The sequence below is a fragment of the Eleginops maclovinus genome, chromosome 21, assembly GCF_036324505.1.
Source record: "Eleginops maclovinus isolate JMC-PN-2008 ecotype Puerto Natales chromosome 21, JC_Emac_rtc_rv5, whole genome shotgun sequence".
NCBI lineage: Eukaryota > Metazoa > Chordata > Actinopteri > Perciformes > Eleginopidae > Eleginops > Eleginops maclovinus.
In genome coordinates, this window is record NC_086369.1 from 13041181 (window position 1) to 13055669 (window position 14489).

A 14489-nucleotide genomic window follows, 5' to 3' on the forward strand; every position below is an offset into this window, starting at 1 on the left:
AAGATGAAACAAACAGATAGGCTATTAGTTTGGTCTACGGGAATGCAGCCGGATATACTTGACTTATTTACTCAGTGAATGTCAGGCCCCTATAAATATATGTTGTTTAGGTGTTCAATTCTTACCTATAAAAGGTAGGACAAATCATTCTTCCAAATACAAATTTAGCAGACTTGCAATAATAACTGTTACCTAGTAATATGCACTGGCTGTTCAAAACTGGTGTTGTCCTTTATTATGGATACATACATTCTTGTTATTGGAGCTCTTTGACCATCTAGTGGTGGCTGAGAGTAAGTCATCTCAGTTGCTTGTTTACATTTTCATTTGTTTGGTTCAATAGTCGTGTGTGTGTTTGCAATGAACCTTAAAAAACACACTGTTTGGATCAACTGATCCACCATTTTGTCAGCAGCTTGATTATATTCAGAAACTGTAAGCAGCTCTCAACCACTCGCAGCTGTTAGGAGCACGATTGAACTTTTCACTTCTCTTGTCAAAACATGAAAAGCGGCTCTTACAAAAGCAACTCTTGTTTGGTTGTTGGGAGGTGCTGCATTCAGTTTATGACAAAGACTCCCTCAGAGGGCTTTCATTTTTTTCTTTTTAGTGCAGACTCACCTATCTCCTTTTAAAAGCTGTTTCAAAGACAGAAAATACAAACAACGTTTTGCATTCATTTATTCTTTATCCCACTCATGTTGCATGGAGAATAAAGAAACTAAATCTACACTCAAACCATGTTTTTGAAGATCCTGTTGAAGGCTTCACTCTTCATCGTGTGCTTTCTGTGCAAAGAAAAACATTTTAGATGCCAACTCATTTCATGTACTCAGCTGCAACTGCATTATTTCAAAATGCAGTTCTATATATTGCACAGTGATCACTGACCTTAACACCAATGTCACGGCTCTTAGCCCTCAGCTTGTTGACCTGAGTCTCTGCGATGTCGGCTCGCTCCTCTGCTTCCTCAAACTCATGCTGTAACTTGCGCAACTTGCCCAGATTTCCATTGGCATGCTCCTCCTGAATAAAGATGAGTGCATGTTGACTTGTATTGTTTCATAAAGAGGCAAATAGACCATATATCAGTAGGGGAAGGTGTAGTGTCTTTGCTTACAGCCTCTTCTGCAGTTCTCTTGTAAGATTTAACCTTCAGTTGCAGTTTATCCACCAAGTCCTGCAGACGGCTCAGATTCTTTTTGTCCTCATCCGCCTGTTAAATAATTACATACGTTATTGCCTATTAAAGCATAGCTTCATTTTTAGGTGAATGTTTATCACTGTACCTGGTAGGTGAGCTCTTTGATGCGCCTCTCGTACTTGCGGATACCTTTCACTGAGTCACTGCTCCTCTTTTGCTCCATATCCACCTCATTTTCCAACTCTCTCACCTTTAAACGAACAGACATTGATGATTCATTGTACTGTACACTGGTAATGTGAGGCAACACAGGGGAAGTTAGAGATACTCACTCTGGCCTCCAGTTTCTGGATCTGCTTCTTGCCACCTTTCATGGCGATTTGCTCCGCTTCATCCAGACGGTGCTGCAGGTCTTTGATGGTTTGCTCCATGTTCTTCTTCATACGCTCCAGGTGAGAGCTGGTGTCCTGTTCCTTCTTCAGCTCCTCTGCCATCATAGCAGCATCAGTAATGGCCTTCTTGGCCTTCTCCTCAGCATTTCTGCACTCCTGCACTGCCTCCTCTACCTCATTCTGAAGCTGAGCAGTGTCACATTCAAGCTTCTTCTTCTGGTTCAGCAGGCTGGTGTTCTGCACAGAATCATACATGTTTACTTTTAGCAAAAGCTAGTATGCAACATGGGTATACCCGTGACGTGATGTTTGACATACCTGAGAGTACAGCAGCTGAACTCTCTCGCTGACATCCAGCAGCTCCTGCTCAGCCAGTTTACGTCCTCTCTCCGTCTGCTCCACCAAGGACCTCAGCTCATCAAGCTCGGCCTGCTGCAGGTTGCTACGTCTCTCCACAATAGCAATGTTCTCCTTCAGATCATCATTGACCCGGAGAGAATCATCCAGCTGCAGCTGCGCATCCTGAAAAGATTTTTGAACATCTTTTAATCCTTTATTCCAATAATTAATAGAAGAAAGACAGCATGTAACGTCTCTTCTGTACCTTGAGGTGAGAATGGATTGCTTTGAGCTGCTTCTGAGCCTCTGCTGCCTGCCTGTTGGCCAGGCTCAGCTGGATCTCCATCTCATTGAGGTCTCCCTCCATCTTCTTTTTTATCCTGAGAGCCTCGTTCCTGCTGCGAGTCTCAGCATCCAGCGAGCTCTGCAGAGTGTCCACCGCTCTCTGACTGTTGCGCTTGGACTGCTCCATCTCCTCCTCCTTCTCAGCCAGCTTCCGCTCAAATTCAGCCTTCACCTGGTTGAACTCAAGCTGCGCTCGGAGGATCTTACTCTCCTCATGCTCGAGGGAACTCTGTTAAAAAACACCAAATCACAGTTTGTGTTTCAAAGCCTCAGAGAGGTTATTCCAGAGAAGTGAACATTAAAAAGAAAATGGTTTTGTTTACCTCTGCTTCCTCTAAAGCAGATTGTATCTCAGCCTTCTCCTGCTCCAGCTGTTTGCGATTCTTCTCCAGCTCATGGATGGTCTTTCCTCCCTCACCAAGTTGCTCAGTCATGTCCGAAATTTCCTCTGTTTTTGTTCAAATACATTCATTTGACTATCCTAGGTACCCAGTCCAATGTATTTAAGTGTATGTTAAAATATGAATCAAGTACAATTATATCTTCAAACCTTGGAGATTCTTGTTTTCTCTTTTCATGGTCTCCAGATGATCCAGAGATTCTTCATAAGAGTTCTTCAGTTTGAACATCTCAGTGCTGAGAGAACGAGCCTCTTTCTGGGAACCTTCCAGCTCTGTCTGGCACTCCTCATACTTCTGCTTCCACTCAGCCAGGACCTGATAAAATTGCAAATGAAAAAAGGCCCTGTTATTCATCTGTACATTTATGCTTTATTGTGTAGGAGAGTTTACTTCAGGATGTTATTTTATGTGTATTTACCTTGTCAAAGTTTCTTTGCTTCTTGTCCAGAGCTGCAGCAGCAGCATTAGATCTCTCCACATCCACCATGAGATCTTCTATCTCACCCTGAAGCCTGTGTTTGGTTTTCTCCAGGGAGGAACATTTAGCATTACTAGCTTCAACAGATTCTTCCGCATCCTGTAAGCGTTGAGTCAGCTTTTTCCTAAAAGCACAAATGCAAAAATCTAACTATTAGATTACATTAGATGACTGATAAAATTAAATAAGTAGGTAGAAGTGTTGGAACTGTCCTAAGATGGATCAATATGATATGCTAATAATCAACTGGATCCTTACTTAGCTTCTTCCAGCTCCTCAGTTCTCTGGATGGCATCCGTTTCGTACTTGGTCCTCCACTGAGCCACCTCAGAGTTTGCCTTGGACAAACTGCGTTGGAGCTCACCTTTGGCCTCCTGCTCCTCCTCATACTGCTCCCTCAATAAATCACAGTCATGGCGAGCAGACTGCACTGCATGGGCAAGTGCATTCTTTGCCTTTGATTTAAAAAAAAACATAAGGTCACGTCATTTTTCTAGCACTGATTATGCCCTACATTCTATACAAGTAGTTAAACAGCTACCTTGACTTCCTCCTCCAGCTGTCTCTTGAGGTCTTCAATCTGCTGAGTCGAAGACTGCTTTCCTCTGGTCAGCTGAGATACAAAAGCACTCTTCTCTTCCAGCTGCCTGGTTAACTCACCTGTAAAATAAAAAGGTGGTATATCTTTATTTCCTAAACATAATCTAACAGTAGAAACGCCACATAATTGTGTGTGTTTTTTAAATGATTACCAGTTTCAGTTTGAAGCTTTGCTTTTTGCATGGTGAGGTCATTAATGATGCGTTGGCCTTCCTCTGATTTCGTCTTGTATTCAGTCATCTGATCCTCCAGGGTGCGACACATTTTCTCCAGGTTGGTCTGAGTAAAGCAAGTCATATTATTAAGCAACTCGTACAACATCTACAACCCAATAGAGTTTTCTGTTTCATTAAGCCAGTAACAAGTGGTCTTAGCTTAGCATAATATTGCTATCAGCTAACCTGGGTTTACCCAAAGATAACATCTTGACTGTGCTAATCCAAGTTAACCAGTAGCTTCATATTAACCACAACAGACATGAGAGGGACAACACTTGGGGAATTCTGCATAATCCCCAAAAGGAGAAGCATGCTTTTCATTTGTGTTGCTTTGTTTTACCTTTAATTTGGCAATCTGCTCCACGTTGGACACCACATCATCCAGCTCCAGTCTGAGCTCACTTTTCTCTTTCTCCAGCTTCTGTTTGACTCTCTGCAGGTTGTCAATCTGCTCTCCCAGGTCAGCCACGCTGTCCGCGTTTTTCTTTCTGAGGGTAGCAGTAGTAGCCTCATGCTGCAGAGTTGCCTCTTCGAGGTCTCTGCGCATCTTCTGAAACTCAGCCTCCCTCTTCTTGTTCATCTCGATCTGGGCAGAAGTGGCTCCTCCGGCCTCCTCCAGCCTCTCACTGATCTCCTCCAGCTCTCTGGCCAGGTCAGACCTCTGTTTCTCCACCTTGGCTCTAGCGGCTCGCTCCGACTCCAGTTCTTCCTCAAGCTCTTCAATGCGAGCCTTTAAAAAAATCATCATGTGTTTAAAATTTGGAGTTGGAAGTCACATTTTTAAGGAGAATAACCACAACCAATAAGCTTTAATTGTGCAGTTACCTGTAACTCCTTCAGTTTCTTCTGGAGTTGAGCCCCCATGGCCTGTTCATCCTCAATCTTACCTAAATACTGGCTGATTTCAAAGTCTTTCCTACAAAAAGGATAAAGGGTTCATGTTAGTAATCAGCCTTTGTTGCACACTGGGCATTGAGTGTGAGATTATAAAAGATAAGTTATACTTTTTGAGTTTTTCCTCCAGCTGCTGCTTGTCATTCTCCAGATCCATCAAATTTTCTTGGGTTAACTTTAAGTCCCCTTCCAGTTTTCTCTTGGCTCTTTCCAGATCCATCCTGACTTTCTTCTCTTGCTCCAATGATCCTTCAAGCTAACATATAACATCAATTCGAACATTTCCCACATATCATTGCTCCACAACTTGAGATTTAGTCACAAATACTACGGTACTCACGTCATCGACTTGCTGTTCCAGCTTGGTTTTGGCCTTGGTCAGAGAGTTGACCTTGTCCTCCTCACACTGCAGGTCGTCCAGCGTTTGCTGATGAGCCTCCTGAAGAGCTTTCTTCTCTTTGGTCAACTTAGCAATGATTTCATCCAAAGCTGCCATCTCCTCAGTCATGTTTTTAACCTTAGAAAACAGATCACAGCTGATTAAGAATCAGGAATATAGAAACATGATTAACAAATACATGTATCTGGTCCTCAAACCTGCCTGATGACTGACTGATTTTAAAGAGTAAAGTTGTTCACTATAAAACCAAAACAGAACTTAAAAAGGCACTAAAACTGCAGCCTAGGTATAATTGTATGTGGCTGACATTACCTTGTTCTCTGTGGCATGCTTTTCCTTTTCCACTTTAGCCAGAGTCAGCTCCAGATCATCTATGTCCTTCTTGAGTTCTGAACACTCGTCCTCCAGCTTTCTCTTCTTAGCAGTCAGCTCTGAATTCATCTCCTCTTCATCTTCCAGCCTCTCTGTCAGCTCTTTGCCTTTGGCCTCAAGCTGGATCTTACTCTTGATCAGACCCTCACAGCGCTCCTCAGCATCTGAGAGATTGTCTTGTTCCTATAGACATCAGATTTTACAAATGTTGTTATTCATTCACGTTTTTATAAGTACAACTCTGTACGTTTAATGAAAAATGAATGACTGATCTTACAGTTTGAACGTGGAGCTGCAGGTCGTTCTTCTCTTGGAGAAGGGTGACCATCTTTTCCTCAAGCTCTTTCTTGCGGGCCTCAGATTTAGCGTAAGCCTCTTTGAGCTTCATGAACTCCTCCTTCATGTTTGCCATCTCCTTCTCGGTCTCAGCTGATTTCAGCAGAGGTTTGATCTTGAAGTACATCTTCATCCAGGGCCAATTCTTGACGCTCATGAAGGCTCGCACGTTCCACTGGACCACCAGTATGGCTTCCCTGGAGACCACATCTGTGAGCGTCAATACTTTTTTCACCTTGTCTGATTACAGTAAGTGTTAAAAGTTAAGCACCAACCTGCGCTCCATAATTTTCTGGAACTCAATTCTAGCGAGTACTCCTCTGGATCTCGCTTGAATGCCGGTGATAATGAGAGAGAGACGATCATCCCTCATCTCCTCAAGAAGACCAAGCAAACCGGCTTTAAAGAATACCTGAAATTCACAGAACATTTATCTTGACATTTCCCTTAAACAATTAGTTATACTAACATTAAATCCTCCTCTTGGTAAACAGAACCAACCTTTGTGTGTCCCAGCCTATACTGCTCATGGTCAATATCCAAAGAGCCCAAAAGTTTCTCTGCTCCTTTCTTATTGTCAATGAACTGTCCGTCAGGGATAGCGTTAGGGTTGAGTATGCGATATCTGAAACAATACGACCAATATTATTACAATGACTAAATATGCTTGCAAATGAACAATTGAATTATATATCCCATGCTGCGAACCAAAATGACCCTAGGTTACAGAACTGATGTCCATGTGAACTAAAAGATTTGTGAAAGAAAAAGGCGAAATCATTGCCTTTGTTTGAAGTCTCCATACTGGATCCTGTTAGGGAATCCCTTCCTGCAGATCCTGATGCCTTCCAGCACACCGTTACAGCGCAACTGGTGCATGACCAGAGGATTCTCCATCGCCCCCGGAGTCTTGGTCTCATTGGGGATGATGCAGCGCACAAAGTGGGGGTGAGTTGACCTGAGATTGGTCATCAGTTTGTTCAAGTTCTCCTGTAAATCAAGACAATACATATTAAAAGGTCCCACAAACCAAATTAGGCATATATACCACATGTTTTACCCTGTGCAGTGCAGATACAGTCTGGAAGGAAGAGCCTTTCTTCTTTCCTCCCTTTCCTTTGCCTCCTGTATCTATGGTTGTATGGAAATCGTATAAAAGGTAAGTCTAATTTTCTTCCTCGTTGATGTTCTAGAGAAGGAATGATGTTTAAGATCTCTTACCTGAATCTGCACTTGCATACCCAGCAAACAGGATACCCAGTAACTTCAGGTTGGACTTCTGAAACAATCCCACCACCGTCTCATTCAGCGGGTCCTTGTTCTTCACCAGCCAGTTAGCGATGTTGTAATCAACAGTACCAGCATAGTGAACAAGGGAGAAATGAGCCTCTGCTTTCCCCTTCACTGCCCTGGGCTTCTGGAAGTTTGGACTTTTACCCAGATGGTTGTCATACAGCTTGGCTTTAAATGTTGCGTCACTGGCTTTGGGAAACATGCACTCCTCTTCAAGGATGGACATGATACCCATGGGCTGGGGTAAGGAATCAATTAGAATGATTTGCATGTAAACCAGTCAAAAAGTATAACTTACATTTGTTTCATAAATTCTGAAGTTTATTTCAGCACCAACCTTCTCAATGAGTTCAATGCAGGCTGCCAAGTCCATACCAAAGTCAATGAACTCCCACACAATGCCCTCCTTCTTGTACTCTTCTTGTTCCAGCACAAACATGTGATGGTTGAAGAACTGCTGCAGCTTCTCATTAGTGTAGTTGATGCACAGTTGCTCAAAGGTGTTGAACTAGGAAGAGCATTGAAAGACAGACGTTAGAAAAGTATTTCTATCCTTACAAGTCCATATAACCTTTTATACTCACATCAAAGATCTCAAATCCAGCAATGTCCAGTACACCGATGAAGTACTGGCGGGGTTGCTTTGTCTCCAGAGATTGGTTGATTCTCACCACCATCCACAGGAACATTTTCTCGTACACTGACTTGGCCAGTGCTCCAATAGAATAGTTCACCTAAATAATTGCATAAAATCCATTCAAATGTAAATGTCACATTCTTTGTTTTAAAGCGCTGATTAATTGCTTGCATTGTCAACTCACTTGCTGCACATTTTGACCTTTGGTGACCCACTCATTGCCTACTTTCACTCTTGGGTGACAGAGGCCCTTGATGAGGTCAGCAGAGTTCAAGCCCATCAGATATGCAACTTTGTCCGTATCTGGAATGGATTTCGTCACAGGGAAAATCAACGTCATTTTGTGGCAAAAAGGCACGACTTTCTGGTAGTTACATTCTTGTTTTAGGAGAATAAAAGTAAACTAAAGGTCCTTTACCCTCTGTGCCATCAGCCTCTGCTTGCTCCTCCCTCTGCTTCTGTTTAAATTTCATGTTTCCAAAATGCATGACAGCACCAGTCATTTTGTAGATGCCGTTCTTCTCTTCTTGGGTAAAGCCCAGGACATCAAAAGCATCCTTAAACAACAAAAATGTAACTTGTAAATGGTTGTGAAACTTTACATGTGGAGCTTTTAACAAACACTACGTATCATTTACATCAGTAGCTATCAGCTCATCTGCATCATCAATGGAGGCTACGGTAGTCTCTCCTTGGGAGATGAAGGCGTAGTCATAGGGGTTGTTGGTGATTAGCAGCATTTCTGTTAAAGAAAACAGTTTGAGTCCAAGCTTGTGGCGTTTCTATACGTTCAAATACACGGTTTATCGAGGACTCACCCAGCAGTTCTGGTTTCTTCTGGGACAGAATCTGGTAGAAGATGTGGTAGTCTCTTTCAGCCTTGAGCTGATAAGTGACACGAGATTTCTCCAGTAGATCTGGCAAAAAATACATAATGAGATGATGTGATATAGACAACATTCTTCCAGGGCTGTGTGCTGCACAATGGAGATGTTTATGTCACATTGCTTACATGTCTCAATGTCAGCAGAAGACAACTTTCCACTGATACCAAAGTGGATTCGGATGAATTTACCCTGTGAGAAAATCAGATTGAACCATTAAAAAAATCTTACTTAAAAGATAAGGTCCTAGATGTGTTACTACCCCAGCAGGGAGGATATTTGAGTTTGGGGCACTGTTGGGCACAATATGAAAATCAGAGCATCTTTAATCAAATCTGAATAAGGAAACTCACAAATCTGGAGGAGTTGTCATTTCTGATGGTCTTGGCATTGCCAAAGGCCTCCAGAGCAGGGTTGGCCTGGATGATTTGATCTTCCAGGGTGCCCTGCAGATTTAATAGATGCAAAAATGTAGGTATAAAATAAAGAATAAATGTATAACGCTTTTCATAATGTTCCAAATCAAACCAACCTTTTTCTCCTGAGCAGCATCCTTCTTGCCAGCAACAGCTGCGATGCTGGCAAAGTACTGGATGACTCTCTTGGTGTTCACAGTCTTTCCTGCACCAGATTCTCCGCTGCAGAAGAAAACAGACGTGTGAACTAAACATGTCATGAAGACCAAAACATAAACAGTACTCAAAAGGGAATCACTTATGAAATACTCACGTGATAAGGACAGACTGGTTTTCTCTGTCTGCAAGATTTACAACAATGTTCAGTCCTTTTTAACATGCTAGGATGGTGTCAGAGATTACAAAGCATTGCATTACAAAGAGCCTGACATACCTGACAACATGTACTGGTAGGCATTGTCAGAGATGGAGTAGATGTGAGGAGGAGCTTCACTCCTCTTCTTCCCTCTGTAGGCGTTGACCACCTGCTGATCGTAGACTGGCAGCCACTTGTAGGGGTTGACAGTCACACAGAACAGCCCTGAGTAGGTCTGTGGACAAAGACAGATAAAACCCCTCATTATTTATTGGATTAAGATTTCATGCAGTAGAAGATCGGCTGTCAAACTCACGTAGATCATCCATGCTGCGTAACGCTCTTTGAGGTTGAACAGCACAGCAGGTTCATGGAGGAAGGTGAACATCGCCATGTCTTCAATTTTATCAAACTTTGGCGGGTTCTGAGGGTTAATATCTTCCTCCTTATGGACTACAGTCTGAAATCATTTACCACAGGGAATATTTCACTTTAAACTGTCAAAAAACTCATCAAGTTCACAATGAAACAACCACTCTCCCACCTCAGTTTGTCAGTATCAATATACTTACTTTTCCAAACTCAGTTTCAACGGTGACTTTGTTACCATCTCTTAGAGTGACTAGGGCTTTAACGTACTCCACTTCAGGGTCAGGCACAAAACATTCCTTCTTTATGTCAAAGACTCGGGTTTGGGCCTCCAGACGCTCCCTATCTGACTTTCTCAGGAAGGAAGCAGCAGCCCCAAACTCTGCCATCAGGGCGTCGGCTGCCATCTTGAAGGCTGTGAACCAACACATTTTATTTTTGGTTGCATGGTCCCTTTGGTAGTTGTTGTACAACATAAACAATCTGTGTATGACTTATAAAGAAATGTGTTGTAAGTTAGGGTTGGTGATTGAATGCATTTCTATATTATTGTAGAGAATATCCAGGCAGTTTTGTAAAAATTCCTAAAATAAGAAAACAGTGTTCCTATGAACTATGATAATCAAGACTGTGAACTGGGATTTATTTTTTCAAGTAAGCATTATTCAGAGAAAAGTTATTTTGAAAAGTTAACCACATTGACTGTTTACCTGTTTCCTTTTCCTTTTACTGTTGATTGAATTGGTGTGTCTCTGGAAAAAGAAACAACTGAAATATTAACGTAGTATGTACAATATGTGACATAATAGTTGAGTTATAACTTGTCTGTGGACTTACCTGCAGTTGCCAAGTTCCCGAACTTATCCCGCTTTCTGATCCCCTCTTTATATCCATCCTGGAGGCAGAGCATCAACACCCAGCCAACCAATCAGGGACGAGCAGTGAAACAAAGGACGCTAATTAAAAAAAGAAAGATCTGTATTTGGAGATTAAAGCTGTGGAGACAAATAACTGGCAAGTAACCATTGGCAAGTGGATTGAAATGTAAGAGCTGACTTTGATCAGCATCTATTTCAGTTCTCTCCTTAAAGAGACTGAAAAGCCAGTAAATTACAAAACTTATCCATGTGTTTGTTACTTTTCATTATATTAAACCACATTTGTTTGCCAGAACTATGTATGTGGATCTGATCCTGTCTGCTCCTCAAGAGAAATATGATTTGTTTATAATGATGACAATAAAATAGCTTCACCAAACCTTTTCAACACTTTCTTATGAATATTTAAGAACAAAGGACCATCGCCCATTTTGCCTCCATGACAATAGGCATTGTCTGTGTGTCTACACACCGTGTCATTGTCTGTCTTCTATTATCCTGGAGGACAAAGATAAACTTGTGAATTTTTCTCTTGGATTCCTTCTCCGGGTGGTCGCCTAGCTGGCCTCCCAGGGGACCTCAGCTGACCTTCCTTCATCTTTAATAAAAGATTAGGTATGACAGCTGCCTGCTCTCAAAGGTTTCAGTGACCATACTGTATTTAAATACAAGGGTCATACAGCACACTTATCACCCCCCCCACCACAAACACCTTAACACATTATCAATGACAAGGGGCTTCTCACAACTGTCCCATTAACAGAGCAGATCCTTCAATGACTGCTATTGAGTGGACCACCTGAAGACCTCCTCAAGAAGCACTGGGGCCACGTTGACTTAAACAGATTAACACTTTCAACTTCAGACCTCGGAGGTCTTGACAGGTGCTTGTCTGCAACCAGCGTACCATCCCTCAGCACGTCAAGGGACACGCTGGCTGTCATTCCCAGCTGCCCGCGTCCTACTGCTGTCATCACAGCCCCACGAGCCTTCTTAAATGCAGCAGGGGCCCTGGTGTGTTTGTCAACATGGGAATTAGAAGGATATGGCAGGTGGTTAACAGACATATGTGACATAGGGGGGGGTTGTATTGTTTTGTATTGTAATCATCTTTATGTGATTAATAGAGTTTGGATCGAGTGGCATTATCTCAGATTGGGCCATTAGGAAAAAGGCCTGTGTTCAAACAGTTTAAAGACTGAATATGTTTTCTTCCTGAGAGTTAAAAGGATCGATTGATACCGCCCTCACGTGCCACATGTTCAAAAGTAAAAAACTTAGCTTAATATGTAGACTGGAAACGAAGAAACAGCGATGGATCAAAAGCTGTGTACCAAGTTTATGTAGCAACCATGATGTCAATAATCGGACTATGGTTTGAGGCTGTGAGCGTGGGGCTTGGTACAACCAAACCCTAAAAGACACATTTTCAGAAAATCCACAGTCTCTCAAAATACAACAAACCTTATGAAAGTGCAAGAGCAGTAAATGCTGATATGTTTCTTCTGTTTTGTTACTCCTGAGACGGAAAGTAAAAACACTTAAGGTACAACCCATACTGAGAGGCGTTTAGGGCCCATTCTTTCCTGCTGTCGTGGAGCTCAGAGATAACCACATGACACTACCCAAGCCATAACAACCTTCTTTGGCACACTGAAGCAGATTGCAAAGACCCCGTGAGTCACTTTGTATCAAACTTAGAATCACATTTACTGGCTCCATCTCATTCTTACACACCCCCAACATAACAGATATAAAACAGCGCTGCGTCTTCAACAGATATAGATTCCATTTTGGACGTGGGCAGTAATGTCAACCAAAGAAAAGATGTGTTCAACAATCAGAGAAACTTAGAAACAATAATAGCCTCTGCATCAGTCATACTTGAGTTTCTCTTAAGTGCGGTTAGGTTTGAACAATAAAGGCTCAGTGAGAACATTGTGACAGTTGCAGCTGTTGTTCTACGATCAGGTCACCACCCTACGTTGGCACTCGCTGCTACCTCAAACTGGAACTCTACACTCCTTCTTGTTGGTCTGACATTGTTTCCTTCTATTTACCCTTGAGGACAAAGATAAACCTGTGAAATTGTTTTGGGATTACTTCTACTGAGCTCAGGCGGAAGCGCTGACCTTTGTCACACAGCAATGACATTACTATTGTGTGTGTGTGTGTGTGTGTGTGTGTGTGTGTGTGTGTGTGTGTGTGTGTGTGTGTGTGTGTGTGTGTGTGCTATTAAATACAATTTAAGAAAGTTGATTTTATTTTCCAATTAAAACATTTAAAAGTGAATAAGAAATTAATCCATGTTGGTGCCAAACACAATCTACTGCCCTCTATTGACATCATGTGCGCTTATCATCCTTACATCTAATGTCCAGCAATTTGGGAGCCGAACGGAGACAGCCTAAACTCAACGTGTAAATCTTCTGAATTCACAAGTGGTTAGAGTAAACACAAGGATCAACCCAGCTATTTGTGCACGATGCGAGGTGTTAAGCCGTCTACAAAGTGGAAACGTGTCTCAGACATCGGAGACGACATTAACCTCTTCCAAGACCTCTATATTGAAGATCTTTTCAACACTTGATGCCCCATGCCTCAGACCCTAACCCTGAGGAGTCCAATTAGCTTTCACCAAGCTAACCCTGTCATTCCTCAGCTGTTATAGAAGAGTTAGCCTCAGACATGGTCTTGTTCTCTGATCCGTCTTTTCAACTGCTCCCCACATACTCGCTCATTGAAAAGCAACACCTTGTGTGATTAATTTAACAGTTTATTGGACAAGCTGAGGAGCGATGTATGATGATTTGTTGAAACTGGAAGAGGGGTGTTGGGAAATTTAGTCTTGGGTTGTCTGTCTCCAATGGGTTCCTAAAAAAAAATTGAAAGAGAAAGATGTTGGTGGAGAAACCGATGAAATAATGGTGATTAAGTTTGCGCAAACACAATCAGTACATATCATCTGGAATTATCAGGTTTTCTCTGTACCGTATTTTGTCGAACATTGTAGGCCAGTGAGTGAAGTTTCCAACATTTAAAATTAGCGTTAAACACAAAGCAATCCATGCATGTAAAGATGTTTCAGTCTGGCATCCTAAAGCCACTCGTGTATTGTATTGCTCATGTATTAGGAAAAAGAAAGAGTGCATTCATTGAACTGGCACATGGCACTTCACGCCTGCTTCTGAATTCTAACAAGCACTTGCAATGTAAATAACAAGGTCCTGAGCTCAGTGCTGGGGTCTTGGATTTATTGCTTCGGCAAGTAAAGGTCAAGTGCCTTCGGGGAAAGTGTTCAGCCCCTCTACAAGGTGTTGATGGGCTCTTATGTGACTGGAGAAAGTATGATGACCCATCTTGCCCTGCTCTCTAACTTTCACAGATCTGCACCTCGTGCTCAGAGAGGAGCCCTCTAACCTTGAGGGCATTGTTCTTTCTATCAGGATGGAACATACCAGTCTGTGTTGAGAGGCTCATTCTCAGCTGTCTTGCACTCGTCACAATGTCTCTCCTGCTCTGCTGCCATGTCTGCAGACAAAGACAGACGGCATGCTGACATCAGCGGCCACTTGTGCACAGAGATGTCTGAATGGAAAAACGTTCGCAGTTTCAGGAGTTTATAACACTCCTGAAAACATGCTTATGAATAGTTCATTCCGTGCTCTAGATGCCCTTCTTTTGTGGCAAATAGGCTGTTTGAATAAGAGATCCGAGTCCTTTGTCAACCACTCCTCA

At 42.4% G+C, this 14489-nt stretch overlaps 1 protein-coding gene across 1 annotated transcript; it reads right to left on the reverse strand.

Moving 5' to 3' along the window:
• Nucleotides 1–664: 664 nt before the first annotated feature.
• On the reverse strand, nucleotides 665–10728 carry LOC134884108 (myosin-7-like). Its single transcript, XM_063912772.1, has 39 exons — nucleotides 10711–10728; nucleotides 10584–10625; nucleotides 10077–10288; nucleotides 9821–9964; nucleotides 9583–9739; nucleotides 9463–9490; nucleotides 9266–9371; nucleotides 9087–9179; nucleotides 8862–8925; nucleotides 8668–8766; nucleotides 8488–8591; nucleotides 8268–8406; nucleotides 8034–8152; nucleotides 7797–7946; nucleotides 7550–7720; nucleotides 7141–7450; nucleotides 6980–7050; nucleotides 6704–6909; nucleotides 6421–6544; nucleotides 6195–6331; nucleotides 5861–6116; nucleotides 5524–5766; nucleotides 5152–5328; nucleotides 4922–5067; nucleotides 4743–4833; nucleotides 4258–4647; nucleotides 3852–3978; nucleotides 3641–3759; nucleotides 3358–3554; nucleotides 3040–3223; nucleotides 2771–2936; nucleotides 2544–2668; nucleotides 2141–2449; nucleotides 1855–2058; nucleotides 1477–1773; nucleotides 1290–1394; nucleotides 1121–1216; nucleotides 892–1026; nucleotides 665–788 (listed from the first exon to the last, which is right to left on the reverse strand). The coding sequence occupies exons 3-39, from the start codon at nucleotides 10278–10280 to the stop codon at nucleotides 768–770; spliced, it is 5814 nt and encodes a 1937-aa protein (XP_063768842.1). The 5' UTR covers nucleotides 10281–10288; nucleotides 10584–10625; nucleotides 10711–10728; the 3' UTR covers nucleotides 665–767.
• Nucleotides 10729–14489: the final 3761 nt, after the last annotated feature.

Bases quoted from the DNA above. Each gene is read 5' to 3' on its own strand.
- LOC134884108 (XM_063912772.1), bottom strand. From the start codon at position 10,280: ATGGCAGCCGACGCCCTGATGGCAGAGTTTGGGGCTGCTGCTTCCTTC. The intron at 5,329-5,523 runs GTAATGTCAGCC...CTGTTTTCTAAG, and splicing joins AGCATGCCACAGAGAACAAG to GTTAAAAACATGACTGAGGA. The intron at 3,979-4,257 runs GTAAAACAAAGC...TGCTTTACTCAG, and splicing joins AGCAGATTGCCAAATTAAAG to ACCAACCTGGAGAAAATGTG.